The sequence below is a fragment of the Lampetra fluviatilis genome, chromosome 63, assembly GCF_964198595.1.
Source record: "Lampetra fluviatilis chromosome 63, kcLamFluv1.1, whole genome shotgun sequence".
NCBI lineage: Eukaryota > Metazoa > Chordata > Hyperoartia > Petromyzontiformes > Petromyzontidae > Lampetra > Lampetra fluviatilis.
In genome coordinates, this window is record NC_136337.1 from 6,729,736 (window position 1) to 6,756,474 (window position 26,739).

General features: G+C 62.6%; 1 protein-coding gene across 1 annotated transcript in view; it reads right to left on the reverse strand.

Annotated features, from left to right (window-relative positions):
* Window positions 1–1,195: 1,195 nt before the first annotated feature.
* LOC144951633 (matrix metalloproteinase-16-like) overlaps window positions 1,196–26,739 on the reverse strand; it is a 31,497-nt gene continuing 5,953 nt past the window's right edge. The window contains exons 2-11 of the mRNA XM_078881924.1: window positions 16,035–16,183; window positions 15,460–15,600; window positions 14,164–14,309; window positions 13,492–13,629; window positions 12,645–12,806; window positions 11,568–11,803; window positions 9,024–9,162; window positions 8,442–8,595; window positions 5,332–5,447; window positions 1,196–4,460 (exon numbers count right to left, since the gene is read on the reverse strand). Coding sequence (XP_078738050.1) covers window positions 4,090–4,460; window positions 5,332–5,447; window positions 8,442–8,595; window positions 9,024–9,162; window positions 11,568–11,803; window positions 12,645–12,806; window positions 13,492–13,629; window positions 14,164–14,309; window positions 15,460–15,600; window positions 16,035–16,183 — 1,752 coding nt within the window. The 3' untranslated portion in view covers window positions 1,196–4,089. The remainder of the gene's footprint in view (window positions 4,461–5,331; window positions 5,448–8,441; window positions 8,596–9,023; window positions 9,163–11,567; window positions 11,804–12,644; window positions 12,807–13,491; window positions 13,630–14,163; window positions 14,310–15,459; window positions 15,601–16,034; window positions 16,184–26,739) is intronic.

Genomic DNA, 26,739 nt, shown 5'->3' on the forward strand with positions numbered 1-26,739 from the left:
GTCTCCCGGGAGGAACGGCTATATAAGGGGATGCGCACAGGCGCACGGGGAGAGTGTAACCAGCGAAGACTGAAGACGGGAAGAAGAGCCAGGGCCCTGCGGTACCTAGTCCCGCTGTCCTGCGAGGACCGGGACTCTGTGTAACCCAGAGGCGGGGGTAGTGTGAGCATGCAGTGTCAGCATGCCGAGTGTGTAGCCGGAGCCTAGAGTCTACACGAGACGAGTGATATGGGTGTAGCCAGAGGCGTAGGGTCTACACGAGACGAGTCTACACAAGACGAGTGATATGGGTGTAGCCAGAGGCATAGGGTCTACACGAGACGAGTCTACACAAGAAGAGTCTACACGAGACGAGTGATGTGTGTGTAGCCAGAGGCATAGGGTCTACACGAGAAGAGTCTACACGAGACGAGTGAGGCGTGTGTAGCCAGAGGCTTGGAGTCTACACGAGTTCAGTACGGTGTGTTATAAGAAGAACAGAGGTTACGAGTTGTACCGGTGTCTGGTGACCGTACGCGGAAGAATAGAGACTACACGTTGTATCGAGATAAGCGAAGATTTAATAAAAGAAGTGTGTTACCCGTCAAGGAGTTTCCTGCCGTCATTTCCAATACTTCAGTAGTACAGAGTTAGACTGATGGCCTTAATCTAAGTTGTCTTGTGGTTGTTGTTGTTGTTTGACTTGCATCCCACTGGGATTTTTGCACACAGCGTTGGTGTACGGTGCTTTTTCTGCAATATTTTGCTGTCTTTTCTTGGATTTTCTGTTTGCAAATAGTCACTTTAAGATGTATTCTTGTTCATGTTTTTAGTTTGTTGCGGTTGCACCCGATTCAAGAGCCGAATGGCTCACAGGGCTATACCTAATCAATGAACTTGAACGTGGACAGGGCAGACAGGCCCACACCGGGTGGTGCACTGCTCACTGGCACGAGGCCGGTGGCGTGGAGGCGTCTGTGAGGACGTCAACATTCTCGCCTTGGGCGGTCGAACTCGTGGGAGGCTTTTCTCGACCAATATCACCCCGGAACGCAGGTTGTTGTTCTTGGGGGGAGATTTTTTCTTTTAAACTAGAAGATCAAAAATTGCCCTTTAGAAGAATCGGCTTAAAAATAATCGACGTTATTTTTAAAAACCACTTCTCTTCAGGACCGTGAACGAGCGAACGAGCGAGAGAGCGAGAGGGAGCCGCGTGGAGACTTTGGGGCGAGCCGCCCGTGTTTTTGTATTTATTGAAGACAACGCGAGGCAGAAGACGACTAAAGATACAAAATCTAAGATGTAAAAAACTAAACCGCGCGCGCAACGCGCAGGCCAACACCGCACAGTGGCGTTTAGCCATTTAAACCGAGACACGCGAACCCCTCGAACGCTCGCACACACGCACGCACACACACGCACACTTGCACACACTCGCACATGCACTCGCGCGCACTCACGCACACACACACACTCACGCACACACACACATGCTCGCACACACGCGCACTCACACTCGCACACACGCACTCACACACGCACACTCGCACACACACAAACACGCACACACGCACGCACACACGCACACACTCGCACGCCGGGGAGGAGGAGACTTGCATTGTACTCGCGTGCAACGCCGACCACGGTCCGCACGTTCGAGGGAGGTGGCAGTACAGCAAGCGGGTCGTTCGTAAAACCCACGTCCAAGTTGTCACGCGGGGAGCGCTGTTAGGGGGCCTTCACCGGTCTCCCCCCCACCCCGCACCCCCCAGCACCCTACCCCTCTCCCCCGACACACACGGACACACACACACGGGACACACGGACACACACACGGGACACACGGACAGACACACACGGGACACACGGACAGACACACACACAGACACACGGACAGACACACACACAGACACGAGCAGAGGCCGAATTCTCGCCCACGATGGGATGAGGGAGTGGGAAGCATCGCGATGTGGCCGGACCCTCCTTGGCGGCGAGCCTTGGGACTCTCCGGCGGGACTCTCCGGGGTGAGACGAGGGGGGGGGGTGAGACGAGGGGGGGTGAGACGAGGGGGGGGGGGTGAGACGAGGGGGGGGGGTGAGACGGGGGGGGGGGGTGAGACGAGGGGGGGGGGGGTGAGACGAGGGGGGGGGGGGTAACGTTATTTACACGGCGCTGGGATTCGAGCCGCGCCCGACCAGCGGGCTTCCAACGCCGGCACGAAGCGGCCCTCGTGGTGTCGGTGACACGGCCCCCCCGCGTTGCTGGGCTCGCCGGCAAAGTGTCCCAGACTCCGGTCCCCGCGGCCCACCCACGGCCCACCCACGGCCCACCCACGGCCCACGCACGGCCCACCCACGGCCCACCCACGGCCCACCCACGGCCCACGCACGGCCCACCCACGGCCCACCCGCCGACCGAGCCGCCGCCCGCCGCTCTTCCCGCATCCGCCAGTTCGACTCCTCGCCGCCCCAGTGAACTCGCGTCCACGCCGCCGCACGCGCCCGGGGCGGCCGTCGGGGACGCGGTCGGCCGCGTGGCCCTCGCCGGGCGCCGGTCACCTCGGCCGGTCCACTCCACGGCACCCGGCTCCGTTCCGCGACCTCCTGCCGGCGGCGGCGGTGGTGGTGGCGGCGAACCTTCCACACCTCACGATGCGCCGCGGGAGACGTCACCGACGATTTGGTGGCCGGCGGCCGCTCGGGAAAGCGTTGAACCGGCCGTGGATGGGCCGTGGCGGTGATGGCGAGACGCTGAAACGGACGAGTCACCTGTCTCGCGCGTCTCTCGCCCACTTAGGCCCTGGGCCGGAATTATTGGCAGAACTATAAAATGCTACGCTATCTTTACTTGGCTCGGCAAGCGCCCACCTCGCTACCGCACAATGTTAGCTCATCATCGTCGTCGTCGTCGTCATCGTCATCATCGTCGTCGTCGTCATTGTCGTCGTCGTAGTGTGGAAATGTGCAGCAGCGGGCCAATGACCGTTAAACGCGTGACGTTGGGTCTGCACGCGGAGGGGAAAAGCGGAGAGAGAGAGAGAAAACACGCAAACTCCAGATATACAGCAGGGTCGGGATCGAACCCACGACCTCCTGTATACCAGGCGAGGTAGTTGACATCTCCGAGCCACCGCGGTGCCTCAAGGGAGCGATTGGTCGCTTCCGGCTGCCACACTGCCGCCTCTGGATTCCCGCGACTTTCAATCTCGCGAGCGATGCGCATCACCGAGTTGCGCAATCTACCTTTGCTTACACATATATTGTTTTAAAAAGCACCGACAGACTGGTCCCCGTCATAGGAATGTGGAACTGTCACCACCGGCTTAGGGACGTGATTGTAGCGACCGACGCTCTCTCCGGGGGTCACCGCGCCTCGTGCCGGTGCCACGAGGCGCGGTGGAGAGGTATGTAGTGGACGTGGTGTGCCGGGTGCCGGACGCCACTGACCCGGCCGTCAAGGAAGCCCTCCGTGAGCGAGCGCAGAGAGCCGGCGAGACGGTGACCCGCTCAGCCCGAGCGCCGTCTAGCCAGTTAGCTGCTTAGCCAGATCGCCGGCGATTAAACTAGCCGGTTGCCGTTTAGCCGGTTTGCCTTATCGCCGGCGAGTCAGCCAGCCAGTTAGCCGGTTAAGCCCTCTTGCCGATGACCCGGTGAGGCTCATCACCGGTTGGCCGGTTAGCCCTCTTGCCGATGACCCGGTGAGGCTCATCACCGGTTGGCCGGTTAGCCCTCTTGCCGATGACCCGGTGAGGCTCATCACTGGTTGGCCGGTTAGCCCTCTTGCCGATGACCCGGTGAGGCTCATCACCAGTTGGCCGGTTAGCCGTCTTGCCGATGACCCGGTGAGGCTCATCACCGGTTGGCCGGTTAGCCCTCTTGCCGATGACCCGGTGAGGCTCATCACCGGTTGGCCGGTTAGCCCTCTTGCCGATGACCCGGTGAGGCTCATCACCGGTTGGCCGGTTAGCCCTCTTGCCGATGACCCGGTGAGGCTCATCACTGGTTGGCCGGTTAGCCCTCTTGCCGATGACCCGGTGAGGCTCATCACCGGCTGGCCGGTGGCTCGCGTTGTGCCACCGACTCGGCACCGGCCGGAGCCGCCGGCGGCCCTCACACCCACTGGCGGATTGAGCGCTGGCAGTAGCGCAGCGGCTTGGCAGCGTTGCGCCGTCTCACGGCGAGCACGGCCACCGCGCCCGCCAGCGCGCCCAGCAGCAGCAGGCACGGCAGCACCAGCACCAGCGGGTTCAGCGCCCGGTCCATCTCCTCCTCCACCACCTCCACCTCCCCCCCCTCGTCCTCATCGGCCGCCTCCTCCTCGTCCCTCCCATCGTTGTCGTTGTCGTCCGTCCCGCGGCCGCCCCCCCCGACGTCGCAGCCCATCCAGTCGCGCAGCAGCGAGCGCGGGAAGCCACTCTCCACGCGCTTCTTGTCGATGTTGAACTTCCAGTAGTGGTCGCCCTTCACGAAGAACGTGTGCACTGGGGGGGGGGGGCGGGGGGGGGCGGCAGGGGTGAGGAGCGTCACGCCGACGATTACGATGAGTGTGATGGCGATGATGACGATGACGATGATGATGGTAATGACTTTGATGATGACTGTGATAATGACGGTAACTTCGATGATGATGATGGTAATGACTTTGATGATGACTGTGATAATGACGGTAACTACGATGATGATGAAGATGATGACAATGACTTTAATGATGACGATGACTGTGATGATGACGATGATGACGACAATTATGTTGATGATAACTGTGATGACAATGACGACGGTGATGACAATGACGATGACTGTGATGACGACGACGACGATGGCGATCGCTGCGTCTCTCCCAGGGCTGTACACGCAGCCGAAAGAGAAGCCGACAGAGGAGGTGGAGGAGGTCGAGGAGGTGGAGGAGGTGGAGGAGTTGAAGGAGGTGAAGGAGGTGGAGGAGGTGAAGGAGGTGGAGGAGGTGAAGGAGGGGGTAAGAGTCAGAGGAGAGGGCCGGAGAAACGAGGTGGACGGGCGGTGAGGAGAGTCGGCATCGAGTAAGGAACTTGATTATTTATTTGACCACTGAGCTGTGTCGCTCTGACCTGGCTCTCGCGTCGTCATCGTCGTCGTCATCGTCACGCGGAAATGTAGAGCAGCAGCCAAACACTCTGAACGCGTGGTCACGTCAATTCTAAACGTGGAGGGAGCAGCCGAAGAGGAGAATAATCCACGCGAGAGGGAGAGACACGCAAACTCCAGAAGCGCAGCGGGAGCCGTCAGGGTCGGGACGGAGCCCGCGACCCCCCGCGGACCAGGCGAGGCCGTCAACGCCTCCTGTGGCCGCCGGGGACTCGCCCGTCCACTCACCTCCGTCCTGGCTGAGGAAGGCGGCCTGCGAGCCGGAGGGGACCCCCTCCCACAGGCTGAGCGGCTTGGGGTATCCCTCGGCCACCGCACGACTGTCCTCGTCGAAGCGCCAGTACCTGCACCAGCAAAGCACAAGTGGTTCCCCGCCTTGAATTTGGAGCTTTCGTGACTGCAGGAATTACTCTGTGGTTGTTTCGGTAAAGTGACGTCTAAAGATAAAATAATAAATTAAATAATAACATACGACGTTTCGATTGCAACACAAGCAATCGTCATCAGGTATAAATGAAATAGCGACAAAAATTTTAACCAGAAAATTATAGACAGACATATAAGCAGACAGATATCACCAAGATACATAGAGGGAGAGTAACACAGGCACAGAGAAGGAGATTGTCTCTGTGGCGAGGCCTTAAATAGACAGAGGGGGGCGGTGTCAGAGAGAGTTGGAGGGGTTAGAGAAAAAATTTAACATGTCAATGAATACGAAGCACGCCTGGTAAAGTAAGCAAGCTTGAACATTACCTGATGATGATTGCTTGTGTTGCAATCGAAACGTCGTATGTTATTATTTAATTTATTATTTTATCTTTAGACGTGACTTTACCGAAAGAACCATAGAGTAGGTTCCCCCCCTTCCCGCGTCGAAGGCCGCGTAGGCTGGCGGGGCCGAGGGCCGTTAGCGAGCCGGCGGCGCCTGTGAAGGCCGGCGCTGTGGCACGCGAGGGGGCGGGTGGCCAGCGCCACGCCCGGCCGCCTTTGTCTCCCCAGCGGCGATGTGTACTACGCACCGTGCCGGGTGCTCGTTTAAGGCGGAGTCGACCTAGAGGAGGCCCAGGACCGGTTCAGATAATTGTCACTGGTGTTGGCCGTGAGTGGGAGTTGAACTCGGGTGGCCGGGTTTGTAGAGCGGCGTAGCCGCTAACCGCTGCGCCACCCGCTCCGCACTGGTCCCCTCTGAAGAAGTAGGTGGTGCTGGTGGACTCCCACCACACTCACCCACTCACTCACCCACTCACCCACCCACTCACTCACCCACCCAACCACTCACTCACCCACTCACCCACTCACTCACCCACTCACCCACTCACTCACCCATTAACCTACTCACCCACCCACTCACCCACCCACCCACTCACCCACCCAACCACTCACTCACCCACTCACCCACCCACTCACCTACTCACCCAATCACTCACTCACCCACCCACCCACTCACCCACTCACTCACACACTCACCCACTTACTCACCCACTCATTCACTCACTCACTCACTAACTCACCCACCCACTCACCTACTCACCCAATCACTCACTCACCCACCCACCCACTCACCCACCCACCCACCCACCCACTCACCTACCCACCCACCCACTCACCCACCCACCCACTCACCCACCCACTCACCCACCCACCCACCCACTCACCCACCCACTCACCCATCCACCCACCCACCCACTCATTCACTCACTCATTCACCACACTCACTCACCCACCCACCCACCCACTCACCCCCCACTCATTCACTCACTCACCCACCCACCCACCCACTCACCCACACATCCACCCACTCACCCACCCACCCACCCCCACCACTCACTCACTCACTCACCCACCCACCCCACCCACCCACTCACCCACCCTCCACCCACTCACCCACCCACCCACTCACCCCACACCACCCACCCACCCACTCACCCACACCACCCACCCACTCACCCACCTACCCACTCACCCACCCACCCACCACTCACTCACCCACCCACTCACTCACCACCCACTCATCCACCCACCCACTCACCCACTCACCCACCCCCCACCCACTCACCCACCCACCCACACACTCACTCACCCACCCACCCACCACCCCCACCCACCCACTCCACCCACCCACTCACCCACCCACCCACCCACCCCACTCACTCACCCACCCCACCCACCCACTCACCCACCCACCCACCCACCCCCACCCACCCACCCACCACCCACTCACTCACCCACTCACCCACCCACCCACCCACTCACTCACCCACCCACCCACCCACTCACACACCCACCCCCCCCACTCACCCACCCACTCACCACCCACTCACCCACCCACTCCACCCACCCACCCACTCACCCACCCACACCACCCACTCACCCCACCCACCCACTCACTCACCCCACCCCACCCACCACACTCACCACTCACCCACTCACCCACCCACCCACCACTCACCACACCACACCACCCACCCACTCACTCACCCACCACACCACCCACCCACTCACCCACCCACTCACACACCCACTCACCCACCCACCCACATCACCCACCCACCCACCCACCCACTCACCCACCCACTCACTCACCCACTCACCCACCCACCCACCCACCCACTCACCCACCCACCCACCCACCCACTCACCCACCCACCCACTCACTCACTCACTCACACACCCACCCACCCACACACTCACCCACTCACCCACCCACCCACCCACTCATCCACCCACACACCCACTCACTCACCCACCCACTCACCCACACCACTCCACTCACCCACCCACTCACCCACCCACCCACTCACACCACTCACCCACCCACCCACTCCACTCACTCCACTCACCCACTCACCCACTCACCCACCCACCCCACCCACTCACCCACCCACTCACCCACCCACCCACCCACACCACTCACCCACCCACTCACCCACCCACCCACCCACTCACCCACTCACCCACCCACCCACTCACCCACTCACCCACCCACCCACTCACCCACCCACTCCACTCACCCACTCACTCACCCCACTCACCCACCCACCCACTCACCCACCCACCCACTCACCCACCCACTCACCCACCCACCCACCCACCCACTCACCCACTCACCCACCCACCCACCCACTCACCCACCCACCCACCCACCACACCACTCACACCACCTCCACCCCACTCCACCCACCCACCCACTCCACACTCACCCCACCCACTCACCCACCCACTCACCCACCCACCCACCCACTCACCCACTCACCCACCCACCCACTCACCCACCCACCCACTCACCCACTCCACCCACCCACCCACTCACCCACTCACCCACCCACCCACCCACTCACCGGTCCCCTCTAAAGAAGTAGGTTGGTGCTAGTGGAACTCCCACCACACGGCTGCGTCCACTGCGGTCGCGGGGGAGACCTCGGCCCAGCTCCTGCAGTTGCCGTGGGTACCCGGGCTCAGAGGTCCCCTCCTGGAACAGCCAAAACTTGCTCCCTGTCGGGGGGGGGGGGGGACGCAGGACCGGGAGAGGGGGGGGGTATGGGAGTGAGCGGGTGGGCGAGTGGATGAGTGGGTGGGTGAGTAGGTAAATGAGTGGGTGGGTGTGTGAGTAGGTTAGTGGGTGGGTGGGTGAGATGGGTGAGTGAGTGGGTGGGTGAGTGGGTGAGTGGGTGGGTGGATGAGTGGGTGGGTGGATGAGTGGGTGGGTGAGTGGGGAAACAAGGGGGTGAGTGGATGTGTGAGTGGGGTGACAAGGGGGTGAGTGGTTGGATGAGTGGGTGGGTGAGTGGGGAGACACCGGAGTGAATGGGGTGAGTGGGGGTGACAAGGGCTTGAGTCTGTGGGCGAGAGAGTGAAGTGCAACACAGAGGGGGGGGCTCGCCGCTACGTGCGTCAGTACGTCCGCCGTGCGAGGTGCTCACCCTTGAAGAAGACGAACTTGCCGTCGGGCCTCTCGTAGACGGTGTCCACGCTGTGCGGCAGGCCCTGCCAGAAGTGGCCGATGGGCATGGGGTAGCCAGAGAGCACCACGCCGTCACGCACCCTCCAGAACCACTCGTCCTGCACTCGCAACGGGGGAACCTCCCGTCTCAAGCCGGCCTCCACCCAGCCTCCACCCAACCTCCACCCAGCCTCCACCCAACCTCCACCCAACCTCCACCCAACCCACCCAACCTCCACCCAGCCTCCACCCAACCTCCACCCGGCCCACCCAACCTCCACCCGGCCCACCCAACCTCCACCCAACCTCCACCCAACCTCCACCCAACCTCCACCCAGCCTCCACCCAGCCTCCACTCAACCTCCACCCGGCCTCCACCCAGCCTCCACCCAACCTCCACCCGGCCTCCACCCAACCTCCACCCGGCCTCCACCCAACCTCCACCCAGCCTCCACCCAACCTCCACCCAACCTCCACCCAACCTCCACCCAACCTCCACCCGACCTCCACCCAGCCTCCACCCAGCCTCCACCCAACCTCCACCTGGCCTCCACCCAACCTCCACCCAACCTCCACCCAACCTCCACCCAACCTCCACCCAACCTCCACCCAACCTCCACCCAACCTCCACCCGGCCTCCACCCAGCCTCCACCCAACCTCCACCTGGCCTCCACCCAACCTCCACCCAACCTCCACCCAGCCTCCACTCAACCTCCACCTGGCCTCCACCCAACCTCCACCCAACCTCCACCCAGCCTCCACTCAACCTCCACCCGGCCTCCACCCAGCCTCCACCCAACCTCCACCTGGCCTCCACCCAACCTCCACCCAACCTCCACCCAGCCTCCACCCAACCTCCACCCAACCTCCACCCAACCTCCACCCGGCCTCCACCCAGCCCACCCAACCTCCACCCAACCTCCACCCAACCTCCACCCAGCCTCCACCCAACCTCCACCCAACCTCCACCCAGCCTCCACCCAACCTCCACCCAACCTCCACCCGGCCTCCACCCAGCCCACCCAACCTCCACCCAACCTCCACCCAACCTCCACCCGGCCTCCACCCAGCCCACCCAACCTCCACCTTTTCTCCACCCAACCTCCACCCGGCCTCCACCCAGCCTCCACCCAACCTCCACCTGGCCTCCACCCAACCTCCACCCAACCTCCACCCAGCCTCCACTCAACCTCCACCCGGCCTCCACCCAGCCTCCACCCAACCTCCACCTGGCCTCCACCCAACCTCCACCCAACCTCCACCCAGCCTCCACTCAACCTCCACCCGGCCTCCACCCAGCCTCCACCCAACCTCCACCTGGCCTCCACCCAACCTCCACCCAACCTCCACCCAGCCTCCACCCAACCTCCACCCAACCTCCACCCAACCTCCACCCGGCCTCCACCCAGCCCACCCAACCTCCACCCAACCTCCACCCAACCTCCACCCAGCCTCCACCCAACCTCCACCCAACCTCCACCCAACCTCCACCCAGCCTCCACCCAACCTCCACCCGGCCTCCACCCAGCCCACCCAACCTCCACCCAACCTCCACCCAACCTCCACCCGGCCTCCACCCAGCCCACCCAACCTCCACCTTTTCTCCACCCAACCTCCACCCATCCTCCACCTTGTCTCCACCCGGCCTCCACCCATCCTCCCCCCGGGGTGAGACTTACATGCGTGTGTGTGTGTGTAGCGATGGGGAGTGGTGGTGCAGCGGTTAGCGCTACGCTGCGCTACGAACCCAGCGACACGGGTTCGATTCCCGCTCACGGCCAACACCAGTGACGATTATCTGAACCGGTCCTGGGCCTCCCCTAGGTCGACTCAGCCTCAAATGAGTACCTGGTGCGGTGTGTAAACATCGCCACTAGAGAGACAAAGGCGGTCGGGCGTGGTGCTGGCCACCCACCCCCTCGTGTACCGTTCCGGCCTTCATAGGTGCTGCTCGCTAACAGCACTTGCCCCTACAGTCTGTCAAGGCTACACGGGGGATCTTTGTCTTTATCTTTGTAGCGGTTAGCACGCTGCGCTACGAACCCGGCGACCCAAGTTCGACTCGCGCCCACCGACACCGGTGACGATCATGGGAACCGGCGCCTGGTGCCGTGTACCAACATCCTCACTGGCGACAGACACAAGGAGGCCTTGGGCGTGTTCATTATTTTCTTCCAGCCACACCAACCTCCGCCGCGTGCCGTCGACGGCCTTAGCAGGCGCCGCCGCTCGCCCCCGGACGGCGCGCTCAAGGCTACGCGGCGGTGCGGGGATGGTGGGTGGGGGGGGTGCAATCAGAGGCGTAGCTAGGATATTTTGCGCCCGGGGACAAACTATAACATTGGCGCCGCCCCCCCCCCCCCGTTTAATCACTATAAGTTATCATGTAACGTTGTAAGCCTCATTTTGGCGCCCCTTTACCTTGGCGCCCGGGGACACGTGTACCCCCCTGCCCCCCCCCCCCGAGCTACGCCTCTGGGTGCAATCTTCGTCTTTGCGCTCAGCAGCGTCGCTGCGCCGTACCTTGAAGACGACGAGCTCCCCGCGGAGGCGCGCCAGCGTGTCGAACTTCCCAGCGCAGATGTCCGGCTCGGAGCCTGGCCGCGGGGGAGGGGCCCGGGGGGGCTCGGGCCGCCGCGGGTGGTGAGGCGGCTTCCGCTCCGGCTTCGTCTTGGGGGGCTTGGGGTCCCTGGGTTTGTCCGGCTTGCTCGGGGGTTTCGGTTTGTGGGGGGTCACCGTCGGGGGTGCGTCGGGGGGCCCTGTAAGGACGAGACCGGCAAAACAGAGGGGCGGTGAAGGCGGCCCGTGGGGGGGGGGGGGGGTTAAAATATTGCCGCGCTCCGGTCAACTATACCACGGTCTCAATCCAGTACACCACACCGCTCCCACTATATCTCCGTGTCTCTCTGTGTCTATCTCTCCCTCTGTATGTCTCTCTCTCTGTGTCTCTCTCCCCGTGTCTCTCTACATCTCTCCTCTATCTGTGTGTCTCTCTCTATGTCTCTTCTCTCCCTTCATCTCTCCGTGCTCCACGTCTCTCACTACGTCTCTTCTCTCTCTGCATCTATCTGTGTCTCTCTCTCTGTCTCTCTCCGTGTCTCTCTCTCCGTGTCTCTCTCTCTCTCTCTCTCCGTGTCTCTCTCCGTGTCTCTCTCTCTCTGTGTCTCTCTCTCTCCGTGTCTCTCTCTCTCCGCGTCTCTCTCCGTGTCTCTCTCTCTCTGTGTCTCTCTCTCTCCGTGTCTCTCTCTCTCCGCGTCTCTCTCCGCGTCTCTCTCCGCGTCTCTCTCTCCGCGTCTCTCTCTTTCCATCTCGCTCTCTCTCTCTCCGTGTCTCTCTCTCTCCGTGTCTCTCTCCGTGTCTCTCTCCGTGTCTCTCTCTCTCTGTGTCTCTCTCTCTCCGCGCCTCTCTCCGCGTCTCTCTCTCCGCGTCTCTCTCTTTCCATCTCGCTCTCTCTCTCTCCGTGTCTCTCTCCGTGTCTCTCTCCGTGTCTCTCTCCGTGTCTCTCTCTCTCTGTGTCTCTCTCTCTCCGCGCCTCTCTCCGCGTCTCTCTCTCCGCGTCTCTCTCTTTCCATCTCGCTCTCTCTCTCTCCGCGCGCCCACCGTAGATCTGCTGGATGCCCAGCAGGTCGTCGTAGGGCAGCCGGAAGTCCTCCGTGTCCATGTACTGGTAGAAGGGCGCCATGACGGCCGTGGGGTCGTTGGAGTGCTCCAGGCCCAGAGCGTGGCCCAGCTCGTGGACGGCCACGATGAAGAGGTCGTTCCCTGAGCGCGCGTCCGCACAAATGCAAAGATCCCCAGCCCCCCGGATAGCCTTAGCGGACTGCAGGGGCAAGTGCCGTCGCCTGCGAAGGCCGCCGCGTGGCCAACAGCGCCCAGGCCACGCACGACCCGGCCGCCTTTGTCTCCCCAGCGGCGATGTTTACACATCGTACCAGGCACTCACTTGAGGCCGAGTCGACCTAGGGGAGGCCCAGGACCTGCTCAGATAATCGTCACTGGTGGTGGTGGCCGTCAGCGGGAATAGAACCCGGGTCGCCGGGTTCATAGCGCGGCGTAGCGCCAACCGCTACACTACCCCTCCCCACACACACAAAGTCAAAAATCCCCCGTATAGCCTTGACACTGTAGGGGCAAGTGCTGTTAGCGAGCACCTATGAAGGCCGGCACGGCACACGAGGGGGTGGATGACCAGCACCACGCCCGAACGCCTTTGTCTCTCCAGTGGCGATGTTTACACACCACACCAGGTACTCATTTAAGGCCGAGTCGACCTAGGGGAGGACCAGGACCGGTTCGGATAATCGTCACTGGTGTTAGCTGTGAGCGGGAATCGAACCCGGGTCGCCAGGTTCATAGCGCAGCGTAGCGCTAACCGCTACACTACCGCTCCCCACGCACACGTACACACACGTACACAACGCACATACACGCGCACGCACACACGCACCGGTGTAGTCGCGGTCGCCGATGGTCCAGGGCTCGTCGTCGTCGAAGTGCGTGTCTCCGCCGATCCCTGGCCCGGGGAAGTAGGCGTGCGCCAGGAAGCCCCCAACGCCGTCAAACGGAGAGTTGTCTCCGTGCTGCCCTGGGGGTTCGCAGACGGCCACGGCCAGACAGCCAATCACAGACTGCGTCTGTGCGTACGCGCGCACGCGTGCGTGTGTGGCCGTGCGCGCGCGACGGGCAGAGGCGACGGCGGCGCTGGCGCTGACGGAGAGAGGGGGGCGAGCGGCCTGCACGGCGAGGGTGAGGAGGTGGAGGAGCGACTCGCTCGCTCCCTCGCTCGTTCCGTCACTGCCGGCGTGAGGGCCTGCTCCTTGCGAGTCAGCTGTAGGAGAGCCCCCTGTGAAAGGCGGCGGGGGGAGCAGTGCTTTGGCCTCTTCTGCCAAAGCTGGTCGGATGTTCAGCATTGGAAGAGGAGTTTGGAGGTATCCTCACTTTAACAAAGATTTTGGTGTTTCGGCAGATGTTTCTGATTTCACTCCAGATATTTATTCAGATTTATCTGGTTTCTCTCCAGATTTTTCCAAATCTCTCTCCAGATTTCTCTCCAGTTGATTTCTCTCCAGATCTCTCTCTCTCTCTCTCACTGTGTTGTTGACCTCCGGTGTGCATTTACCCGACGCGAAGAAGATGTTGATGTCCACGTCGTGCCCCGCCGCCTCGTGGAAGGTCAGGGGGGTCACCGTTTGCCAGATGTCGAAAGCCTGGCGGATCGCTTGCCGTGTCTCGTACTCGCCCACCTTGGGCGTGTAGTTGTGGATGCTGAACAGGGATACAAAGACGTGAGCGGGCATCGGACTCGGGTTGCCGGGTTCGTAGCGCAGCGCGCTAACCGCTGCACTACCGCTCCCCATGCACAGAGATACGCAAACACACACACTCGATTATAAACACACACTCCATCTAGGCGGTGTCTAAAGAGGAAGGGTCTGGGCCTAAACAGGAAGGGCCTAGGCTCAAACAGTAAGGACCGGGGCCTAAGCAGGATGTTCCGGGGCCTACAGAGGTTGAACTTTCCCTGTTGAGTCAAGGCTGTAGAAACGCAGAGGATCAAACAGACGCAGCAGCAGCAGCAACGGCTTTCATGGTGCAGCTGCGGCCACAGGACGAGTCGGGCACCATGGTAACGAGCTGTTAACTACCTTGCCTGGTACGCAGGAAGTCGTGGGTTTGATCCCGACCCTGACGCCTGTACATTTGGAATTTGCGTGTCTCTCTCTCCCCGTGGTTGCGTGGTTTTTTGTCCGGATCCTCCGGTTTTTCCGCCCACATTTAGAATCAACGTCACGCGTTGAGAGTATTTGGCTGCTACTATAAGTTTCCACGTGATGATGATGATGATGAGCCACTTCGGTGAGCTATCAGTTGTGATCGCCAGGTCACTTCTGAAAAATGGTTCTATAGCTCAGTGGGCCTTACCTGGTAGAATTAAAAATAGTTCAGCTTTAGTAGAAATGGAGAATGCCCGTTGAGGCCTAGCGTGCCCGTTGAGGCCTAGCGTGTAAGGCAGGGGCGGGGAACCTTGTTTCTGCCAAGGGCCATTTGGATATTTATAACATCATTCGCGGGCCATACAACATTATCAACTTAAAAATGAGCCCGTTATATTTGGTCAAACATTTAATTAACTCGCCCCTAATGCGATGGCTGTAACCTTCTTTTTGGCGAGGCGTGTGATGTTAGCCGGTATTGATGATGTTGCTGCTACTCGCAACTGCTTTTCCAGGTTTGCTCCTAGACGTATTGAATTTCGATTGCCGCCTGCGGTTGCCTTGGCAGGGCCACACCAAATGATGTCGCGGGCCTCGTACGGCCCGCGGGCCGGACGTCCCCCACCCCTGGTGTTAGGAACGAGCCTGGCCTCGCTCTCGTCCACGTCACAGTCCGCCCCCCCCCCGACCCCCGGGCCTACTTGTAGGTGATGTGACGGTGGCTCCACTTGAGGCCGTTGATGGCGAAGCGCTTGCGCCGCGTCGACCCCGCCGGCGCCGTGGCGTTGCCGCCCCCCCGGGGGATGCGATCGGGAACCCCGCAGCGGGGCTGCTTCATCCACCTGCACGGCGACAGCCGACGCGTCTCGCTCGGTCACGCCACTCGTGGACGCACACGCCACTCGCTGCAGAGGCACACCGGGTGCGGTGTGCTGGGGCTGTGGGTGTGTTGTCGAGTGGCGTGGTGTATTTGCCACGTGACGTGTAGCAGCAGCAGCAGCAGCAGCGGCCACAGTCGTCGCGGGGGGTATACTGGATGTGGTGTGCCGGGGTGTGGGTGTGTTGTCGAGTGGCGTGGTGTATTTGCCACGTGACGTGTAGAAGCAGCAGCAGCAGCGGCCACAGTCGTCACGGGGGGTATACTGGATGTGGTGTGCCGGGGTGTGGGTGTGTTGTAGAGTTGCGTGGTGTAGTTGCCACGTGACGTGTAGTAGCAGCAGCAGCCACAGTCGTAGCGAGGGGTATCCTGGATGTGGTGTGCTGGGGTGGCGCCCACCGCAAGGTGACCTCGTCCATGTCCCCCGTGACGGGGATGCCGTACAGCTGCTGCATGGCCGCCACGGCTGACGAGAGGGTCTCCGCCGTGCGGTAGGTGCCCAGCCCGGCGCCCTTCGCCGGGAGGTAGCCGTACCTCTCCAGCCACGACTGCGTTCAGCCGGCACGCGCACAGACACACACACGGAGAGGGAGATGTGTAAAGGTGCGTACAGGGTGCACAGCACACACACACACGGAGAGAGAGAGAGAGGCGTAAAGGTGCATACAGGGTGCACAGACGCATACAGGTGACGAACAGGTACCTACAGGTAAGTATAGGTACAGACACGTACATAACACTTGCATAGGTACAGCGTATAACTGAAGAGGTCTCTTCACCCGTTTCTTAAGGGTAAGTACTCCCAGGCTAGCTGCCACTTATCCTCACACCCGTCCTCTCAAGGAGACGACCTGATCTGGCCCTGGCTCGGCACAGATCCCGACCACCAGCCACACGAAGCCGGCCCTTAGAAGGACAGCGACCAGAGGAGTTCCAGGGACGAGCTGGCTGGCCTTCGATCTTCACCGGCTCTTCATCTTGACCCGTCCCAACGTCTGCCTCGAGCTCTCTGGCTCTCTCCGCCTTTTATACCAACTTGCCACCGAGGGGCGGGGCTGTGTGGGATCACAGCCCCCCCCCACAGCCCCCCCCCCCCCACAGCCCCCCCCCACAGCCCCCCAGGGTGGTAACCGTTGCGGACGTGAGTGTGGACACCCCCCCCTGTGTGACCGTCCGTTTTCCTCCCGTTAACACCCCTACATCTGTAGTAACTCTTATGACTCGTTCACAGCGGAGTTGGAGGCACACTTGTTTATTTAACACCACACGTTGTGACATACACACTGAGGGGGTATCGGCCCCCTCACCCGTCTATCTGAGGACACACCTCTAGGCTAACCCTAGCCTGCCTCAGAGTCCTCCTCTCGTGGACTAGGGGAGGCTATCTTGGCCCGACACTGGTCAGTCGGGCCCGGTACTCAAGAGTCCAGACCAACCCTGGCTCTGGCTCTGGCACCACGCCACTGACTCGAGCCTGCGCGGTCCTGACAAGGACGGCGTAGCAGGGGGAGACCAGGGCTCTATCTGGCAGAGGTGGGACAAAGTCATTGTTATGCAAGTCCAAGTCGAGTCGCAAGTCATCAAATTCATGACTCGAGTCTGACTCGAGTCCAAGTCACATGACTCGAGTCCACACCTCTGCTATCTGGGACGTCTTCCGTCTTCTCTTCTTAGCTAACCAAACTCTCCCTAGCCCCCCGATACATTCCCCTTTTATACATCCCCCTCCCTGAGGGGTGGGGCCCCGGGGGATCGTAACGTCCGAAGCGCGGACGTCGTAGAGGGCACCTGCCCGTGCACTGACGTAGCCCCGCCCACTGTGCTAGTTTCCCGTTGGATCCCATACATATCAGCTCGACACATATTCCCTCCGTAAGACCCCTACACATCTGTACCGACACTTTCTCTCTCTAAAGTTTACGAGGCTCTCGTAGGGCCATTCGATCTTTCTCTCCCTCGGTCGCTTCGGGGTGGATTCATTGGCACGCAAAATTATCTGCCCCAGCAGAGCCACCTCTCTCTCTGCCCCCCCCCCTCTCTCTCTGTCTCAGGCCTCGACACAGAGTCATTGGGTCTCTGTGTGTCTCTGTGTTGTGTGTCTCTCTGTGTGTCTGTGTTGTGTGTCTCTCTCTGTGTCTGTGTGGTGTGTCTCTCTGTGTGTCTGTGTTGTGTGTCTCTCTCTGTGTCTGTGTTGTGTCTCTCTCTGTGTGTCTGTGTTGTGTGTCTCTCTCTGTGTCTGTGTTGTGTGTCTCTCTGTGTGTCTGTGTTGTGTGTCTCTCTGTGTGTCTGTGTTGTGTGTCTCTCTGTGTGTCTGTGTTGTGTGTCTCTCTGTGTGTCTGTGTTGTGTGTCTCTCTCTGTGTCTGTGTTGTGTCTCTCTCTGTGTGTCTGTGTTGTGTGTCTCTCTCTGTGTCTGTGTTGTGTGTCTCTCTGTGTGTCTGTGTTGTGTGTCTCTCTCTGTGTCTGTGTTGTGTGTCTCTCTCTCTGTGTCTGTGTTGTGTGTCTCTCTGTGTGTCTGTGTTGTGTGTCTCTCTCTGTGTGTCTGTGTTGTGTGTCTCTCTCTGTGTCTGTGTTGTGTCTCTCTGTGTGTCTGTGTTGTGTGTCTCTCTCTGTGTCTGTGTTGTGTGTCTCTCTGTGTGTCTGTGTTGTGTGTCTCTCTCTGTGTCTGTGGTGTGTCTCTCTGTGTGTCTGTGTTGTGTGTCTCTCTCTGTGTGTCTGTGTTGTGTGTCTCTCTCTGTGTCTGTGTTGTCTCTCTCTGCTTGTGTGTCTGTCTGTGCGTCTCCGTGTCTGTGTTTTGTCTCTCTCTCGAATGTAGTTCTACCTGATGACGGTTGCTTGTGTTGCAATCGAAACGTCGTACTCTATTATTATTTTATTTTCTTTCTACGTGACTTTACCGAAAGAACCAAAGAGTGATTGCTGCAGTCACGAAAGCTTCAAATCAAGTTGAGACACATACAGATAGTATGAGCCGTCCTCTCTCTGTGAGTCGTCCTCTACGAGTCGTCCCCTCTCTCTCTGATTCGTTCCCTCTATGAGTCGTTCCCTCTCTCTCTCTCTCTGAGTCGGCCTCTCTCTCTGGGTCATCCTCTATGAGTCGTTCCCTCTCTCTCTGATTCGTTCCCTCTATGAGTCGTTCCCTCTCTCTCTCTGAGTCGGCCTCTCTCTCTGGCTCATCCTCTACGAGTCGTCCCCTCTCTCTCTGATTCGTTCCCTCTATGAGTCGTTCCCTCTCTCTCTCTGAGTCGGCCTCTCTCTCTGGCTCATCCTCTACGAGTCGTCCCCTCTCTCTCTGAGTCATTCCCTCTATGAGTCGTTCCCTCTCTCCGAGTCGTCCTCTAAGAGTCGTCCTCTCCGAGTCGTCCCCCCTCTCCCTCTGCGAGTCGCCCCCTCCTCTCTCGACGAGAGCGAGCGAGCGAGCGCTGCGGCTGCGGTGGCGTTGCGGCGTTCCGTGTCGTCGGGAAGTGATTGACGACCGTGGGCCACGTGCTCTTTGTACGTCCGAGCCGCCCGCGTTGACGGCTGCCCCAAAGTGTGCGTTCCACCATTTCAAGGGGACCAAATTCCTCCGCTAACTCAAACCACCACGCTCGCTCGCTCACTCCCTCGCTCCGCGAAGGGGAGGGAGGGGGAAGCCGGGCTCCCGCAACCGGATGGAGCAGCAGCAGCATCAGCAGCATCATCATCAGCAGCAGCAGCATCATCAGCAGCATCAGCAGCAGCAGCAGCATCAGCAACAGCATCAGCAGCATCAGCAGCAGCATCATCAGCAGCAGCAGCATCATCAGCAGCAGCAGCACTTAGCACGGCTCTGGCAGAGGGGATCCCATAAGCAGTCGGTGGGGGAGGGGGTGATCGATGGGTCCATATGGTGTAACGGGGGTTCGCGGTACTGCGTGTGCACGACACACACACAGGGTGGCCCAAAACTCAGGATACGCCGGGTTATTGTATAGGGTGGCCCAAAACTCAGGACACATAGGTTGTTTTATTATTATAGAGGGTGTCCCTGTACAAGACCTAAGGGAGGCCCAGCACCGGTTCAAATATTGGCTGCTGTGTCATGGTCGTGAGCGGGAATCGTACTCGGGTCACCGGGTTCGTAGCTCAGCGCACGCTAAACACTGCCCCACCGCTCCCCCGCAGGGAGACAAAGACACACAAACATCAAGGGGCGACCGCCCATACTCGGTTGTTCCCTCCGCCTCCACTCGGGCACGCACAGCCCTGACCCGGGCAGCAGCAGCAGCAGCGATCAACATCAAAACATCGTCACGTGACTGTCAGACAACCACGGAGAGATGCACGCCGGGAGAGGAGCACGTGGAGGAGAGAGGACACGCGCAGGGGTAGAGACATCACCACCATCACATTGATCTTCATCCAGCAGTGGACTGAAGCTGGCTGCTGCTGATCATCATCATGATGGCGATGACTCGCGTACGGCCTCATGATGATGCGAGGTAGTGAACATCTCCTAGCCACCGTGGTGATGATGAGAGACGCAAACTCCAAATATACAGCAGCAGGCGTCAGGTTCGGGATCCAAACCACGACCTCCTGCACACCAAGTGAGGTAGTCAACATCTCTTAGCCACCGGATTGATGAGAGAGACGCAGACTCCAAATATACAGCAGCAGGCGTCAGGGTCGGGATCGAACCCATGACCTCCTGTGCACCAGGCGAGGTAGTTAACATCTCCTAGCCACCGTGGTGATGATGATGATGAGAAAGACGCAGACTCCAAATATACAGCAGCAGGCGTCAGGGTCGAGATCCAACCCACGACCTCCTGTGCACCAGGCGAGGTAGTCAACATCTCCTGGCCCCCGAGTGACGCTCCCGGCCGCGAACAAACAGCGCCAACAACACTTCACGACGTTGTTGTTATTGTCGTTGTTGTTGTTGTTGTTGAATCTCTTTCCTACCGTACGTAGCCAACCGCAGGTGTGGATCAGAGAGAGCGCCTCGATCACGAGGCCACTGAGTCAGCCCCCCCCCCCTCTCGCAAAGTCACGGGGGGATGGAGCGGGGGGTGGAGGAGGGGTGGAGGGTGGAGGAGGGGGTGGAGGAGGGGGTGGAGGAGGGGTGGAGGAGGGGGTGGAGGAGGGGGAGTGGAGGGGGAGTGGGTGGAGGGGGAGTGGGTGGGGAGGGGGAATGGAGGAGAGGGGTGGCTCTCTGGAACGCATGCGGTTTGTTGTTCTCTCCCGAAAAGGCAAAACAGCTGACATCATCACGGGTCTCGTGACTCTGTCAACCACCACTACCACCACCCACCACCACCACCACCACCACCACTCCACCACCACCACCACCAGCACACCACCACCATCACCACCCACATCAACACCGACCACCACCATCACCCATCACCTATCACCACCAGGCGCCACCCCACACCACCACCCACACATCCACTCACCACCCTCCACACCAACCACACCACACCACCTACCACACACACCACCAACACACTCCATCCACACTCACCAACCTCCTCACCAACCCACCACACCGACCCGAGCAGAAGACCGACCACCCAGACCGGCAGACGACCACACCACCACCCTCGCCCTCCCGCTCCGCTTCCTCCGACTGACACGCAGATTCGTGAAGCGTTCCTCTGTCCATCTCCTTCCTCTCCTCGACATTCTCCAGTCCTCCATCCCGTCCTTACTCCCGTCCCCACCCCCTCCCCTCCCTTCGTCTCCTCTCCTCCCTCCTCGTCTCTCTCCTCCGTCACCCCACCGTCCTCCCCACGTCCTCCCATTCCCCACCTCCATCGTCCTCTCCCCCACTCCGCCACCCCCCCTCTCTCCCACTCCCTCCTCCACTTCCTACCTCCCCAATCTCTCCCCCCACCCCCCCCGTCTCACCCCCCCGTCTCCCCCCCCCCCCCGTCTCCCCCCCCCCCCCCCCGTCCCCCCCCGTCCCCCCCCCCCGTCTCTCCCCCGTCCCCCCCCCGTCTCCCCCCCCCCGTCTCCCCCCCCGTCTCCCTCCCCCCACCCGTCTCCCCCCCCGTCTCCCCCCCCGTCCGTCCCTCCCCCCGTCTCCCCCCCCCGTCTCCCCCCACCCGTCTCCCCCCCCGTCTCCCCCCCCGTCTCCCCCCCCGTCTCCCCCCCGTCTCCTCCCCCGTCTACTCCCCCGTCCCCCCCGTCTCCCCCCCCCGTCTCTCCCCCCGTCTCCCCCCCACCCCCGTCTCCCCCCCCGTCTCTCCCCCCGTCTCTCCCCCCGTCTCCCCCCCCGTCTCCCCCCCCCCCGTCTCCCCCCCCGTCTCTCCCCCCGTCTCTCCCCCCGTCTCTTCCCCGTCTACTCCCCCGTCTCCCCCCTCGTCTCCCCCCTCGTCTCCCCCCCCGTCTCCCCCCCCGTCTCTTCCCCCGTCTACTCCCCCGTCTCCCCCGTCTCCCCCCCCGTCTCCCCCCCCGTCTCCCCCCCCGTCTCCCCCCCCGTCTCTTCCCCCGTCTACTCCCCCGTCTCCCCCCCTCGTCTCTCCCCCCGTCCCCCCCCGTCTCCCCCCACCCGTCTCCCCCCCGTCTCCTCCCCCGTCTACTCCCCCGTATCCCCCCCCGTCTCCCCCCCCCGTCTCTCCCCCCGTCTCCCCCCCCCCGTCTCCCCCCCCGTCTCTCCCCCCGTCTCTCCCCCCGTCTCCCCCCCCGTCTCCCCCCCCCGTCTCCCCCCCCGTCTCTCCCCCCGTCTCTCCCCCCGTCTCTCCCCCGTCTACTCCCCCGTCTCCCCCTCGTCTCCCCCCTCGTCTCCCCCCCGTCTCCCCCCCCGTCTCTTCCCCCGTCTACTCCCCCGTCTCCCCCCCCGTCTCCCCCCCGTCTCCCCCCCGTCTCCCCCCCCGTCTCTTCCCCCGTCTACTCCCCCGTCTCCCCCCCTCGTCTCTCCCCCCGTCTCCCCCCCCCGTCTCCCCCCCCCCGTCTCCCCCCCGTCTCCCCCCCCGTCTCTTCCCCGTCTACTCCCCCGTCTCCCCCCTCGTCTCCCCCCTCGTCTCCCCCCCCGTCTCCCCCCCCGTCTCTTCCCCCGTCTACTCCCCCGTCTCCCCCCTCGTCTCCCCCCCCCGTCTCCCCCCCCGTCTCTTCCCCGTCTACTCCCCCGTCTCCCCCCCTCGTCTCTCCCCCCCGTCTCCCCCCCCGTCTCCCCCCCCCCGTCTCCCCCCCCCCCGTCTCCCCCCCCGTCTCCCCCCCCGTCTCTTCCCCCGTCTACTCCCCGTCTCCCCCCTCGTCTCCCCCCTCGTCTCCCCCCCGTCTCCCCCCCGTCTCTTCCCCCGTCTACTCCCCCGTCTCCCCCCCCCTCGTCTCTCCCCCCGTCTCCCCCCCCCGTCTCCCCCCCCCCCGTCTCTTCCCCCGTCTACTCCCCCGTCTCCCCCCTCGTCTCCCCCCTCGTCTCCCCCCTCGTCTCCCCCCCCGTCTCTTCCCCCGTCTACTCCCCCGTCTCCCCCCCTCGTCTCCCCCCCCGTCTCCCCCCCCGTCTCTTCCCCCGTCTACTCCCCCCGTCTCCCCCCCTCGTCTCCCCCCCCGTCTCCCCCCCCGTCTCTTCCCCCGTCTACTCTCCCGTCTCCCCCCCCTCGTCTTTCCCCCCGTCTCCCCCCCCCCGTCTCCCCCCCCCCCCCCGTCTCCCCCCCCGTCTCCCCCCCCGTCTCTTCCCCCGTCTACTCCCCCGTCTCCCCCCTCGTCTCCCCCCTCGTCTCCCCCCCCGTCTCCCCCCCCGTCTCTTCCCCCGTCTACTCCCCCGTCTCCCCCCTCGTCTCCCCCCCCGTCTCCCCCCCGTCTCTTCCCCCGTCTCCCCCCCTCGTCTCTCCCCCCGTCTCCCCCCCCCCCGTCTCCCCCCCCCGTCTCCCCCCCCCGTCTCCCCCCCCGCTCTTCCCCCGTCTACTCCCCCGTCTCCCCCCTCGTCTCCCCCCTCGTCTCCCCCCCGTCTCCCCCCCCGTCTCTCCCCCGTCTACTCCCCCGTCTCCCCCCGTCCCCCCTCGTCTCCCCCCCCGTCTCCCCCCCCGTCTCTTCCCCCGTCTACTCCCCCGTCTCCCCCCCTCGTCTCTCCCCCCGTCTCCCCCCCCCGTCTCCCCCCCCCCGTCTCCCCCCCCGTCTCCCCCCCCGTCTCTTCCCCCGTCTACTCCCCCCGTCTCCCCCCTCGTCTCCCCCCTCGTCTCCCCCCCCGTCTCCCCCCCCCGTCTCTTCCCCCGTCTACTCCCCCGTCTCCCCCCTCGTCTCTCCCCCCGTCTCCCCCCCCCGTCTCCCCCCCCCCCCCGTCTCTTCCCCCGTCTACTCCCCCGTCTCCCCCTCGTCTCCCCCCTCGTCTCCCCCCCCGTCTCCCCCCCCCGTCTACTCCCCCGTCTCCCCCCCTCGTCTCCCCCCCCGTCTCCCCCCCCCCGTCTCTTCCCCCGTCTACTCCCCGTCTCCCCCCCTCGTCTCCCCCCCCGTCTCCCCCCCCGTCTCTTCCCCGTCTACTCTCCCGTCTCCCCCCCTCGTCTTTCCCCCGTCTCCCCCCCCCGTCTCCCCCCCCCCCCCGTCTCCCCCCCGTCTCCCCCCCGTCTCTTCCCCCGTCTACTCCCCGTCTCCCCCCCTCGTCTCCCCCCCCGTCTCCCCCCCCGTCTCTTCCCCCCGTCTACTCCCCCGTCTCCCCCCCTCGTCTCCCCCCCCGTCTCCCCCCCCGTCTCCCCCCCGTCTCTTCCCCCGTCTACTCCCCCGTCTCCCCCCCTCGTCTCCCCCCCCCGTCTCCCCCCCCGTCTCTTCCCCCGTCTACTCCCCCGTCTCCCCCCCTCGTCTCCCCCCCCGTCTCCCCCCCGTCTCCCCCCCCGTCTCTTCCCCCGTCTACTCCCCCGTCTCCCCCCTCGTCTCCCCCCTCGTCTCCCCCCCCGTCTCCCCCCCCGTCTCTTCCCCGTCTACTCCCCGTCTCCCCCCTCGTCTCCCCCCCGTCTCCCCCCCGTCTCTTCCCCCGTCTACTCCCCCGTCTCCCCCCCTCGTCTCCCCCCCCGTCTCCCCCCCCCGTCTCTTCCCCCGTCTACTCCCCCGTCTCCCCCCCTCGTCTCCCCCCCCGTCTCCCCCCCCGTCTCCCCCCCGTCTCTTCCCCCGTCTACTCCCCCGTCTCCCCCCCTCGTCTCCCCCCCCGTCTCCCCCCCGTCTCCCCCCCCGTCTCTTCCCCGTCTACTCCCCCGTCTCCCCCCTCGTCTCCCCCCCCGTCTCCCCCCTCGTCTCCCCCCCGTCTCCCCCCCGTCTCTTCCCCCGTCTCTTCCCCCGTCTACTCCCCCGTCTCCCCCCCTCGTCTCCCCCCCTCGTCTCCCCCCTCGTCTCCCCCCCCGTCTCTCCCCCCCCGTCTCCCCCCCGTCTCTTCCCCCGTCTACTCCCCGTCTCCCCCCCCTCGTCTCCCCCCCCCGTCTCCCCCCCCGTCTCCCCCCCCGTCTCTTCCCCCCGTCTACTCCCCCGTCTCCCCCCTCGTCTCCCCCCTCGTCTCCCCCCCCCGTCTCCCCCCCCCGTCTCTTCCCCCGTCTACTCCCCCGTCTCCCCCCCCTCGTCTCCCCCCCCGTCTCCCCCCCCGTCTCCCCCCGTCTCTTCCCCCGTCTACTCCCCCGTCTCCCCCCCTCGTCTCCCCCCCCGTCTCCCCCCCCGTCTCCCCCCCCGTCTCCCCCCCCGTCTCGTCCCCCGTCTACTCCCCCGTCTCCCCCCTCGTCTCCCCCCTCGTCTCCCCCCCTCGTCTCCCCCCCCGTCTCCCCCCCCGTCTCTTCCCCCGTCTACTCCCCCGTCTCCCCCCCTCGTCTCCCCCCCCGTCTCCCCCCCGTCTCTTCCCCGTCTACTCCCCCGTCTCCCCCCCCCCGTCTCCACCCCCCGTCTCCCCCCCCCGTCTCCCCCCCCCCGTCTCCCCCCACGTCTCTTCCCCCGTCTACTCCCCCGTCTCCCCCCCCTCGTCTCCCCCCCCCGTCTCCCCCCCCCCCGGTCTCCCCCCCCCCCTTTGTTTCCACAGAGGAGTTGTTTTTGTACGCGCTGCTGCTGCAGGTCACGTGACGCCATCTCGAGTCGCTGAGGCTGGGAGATCAGTCGCGATGGGACTCACACAGAGAGAAGGTGGACAACTCAGACACAGAGAGGTGGACAACTCACACACACAGGTGGACAACTCAGACTCACTCACAGAGAGTGGTGGACAACTCAGACGCACAGAGCAGGTGGACAACTCACTCACAGAGAGAAGGTGGACAACTCAGACTCACTCACAGGTGGACAACTCAGACTCACTCCACAGGTGGACAACTCAGACTCACTCACAGGTGGACAACTCAGACTCACACACACACACAGGTGGACTACGCAGACACACACACAACACAAAGACAAAGGCCCCCCGTGTAGCCTCTAACAGACTTGGGGCAAAGTGCTGTTAGCGAGCAGCACCTATGAAGACCGCCACCGGCTTTGTTCGATGGCCAAACAACAAAGCCGCCCGCCGCGCTGCTGCTGCTGCTGCCCGAAGCAGGCTGTTTAGGCTGTTGCTGTTGCTGCTGCTGCTATACGGGAGGTGAGTGGTTCTTTGTCTTTGTTCTAGATTTGAAGCTTTCGTGACTGCAAGGATTCATATTCTTAGGTTGTTTTCGGTAAGTCACGTAGGTAAAATAAGTAAATAATAAACGAGAAATAAATTAAAATATTAGAAATAAAATAATAAATCACGGCGTTTCGGAGCAACAATTTATTCTATTATTTTTATTATTTATCTTTTATTTTTTACCCACGTGACTTTACCGAAAAAACCTAAGAGTATGAATCTTTGTGTTTGGCAGAGTTGGTGCAGCGGTGATCGGCGCTGTGAATCCCGCGGGGTCCCGAAATCGACGCTGGCTCACGGACACCCGGCATCTGAACGCGACAGAGGGTGGCTCAAGTCCTCCATCCGTGGGGGGGGGAAGGGGCAGCGGGGTGGGGGGGCAGCGGGGTGGGGGGGCAGCGGGGAGTGGGCAGCCAAAGTTAGGAGAGGGAAGACGACCCCGGGGCGGGGGGAGATAATTCGGCTCGGCCACCGAATGAGGCGTGGGAGCGATCAAAAAAACGTGAAGATTCGAAACAAAACAAGAACTCGCACCAAACGTCCAGAGACACGGATGTATCATCGTCACC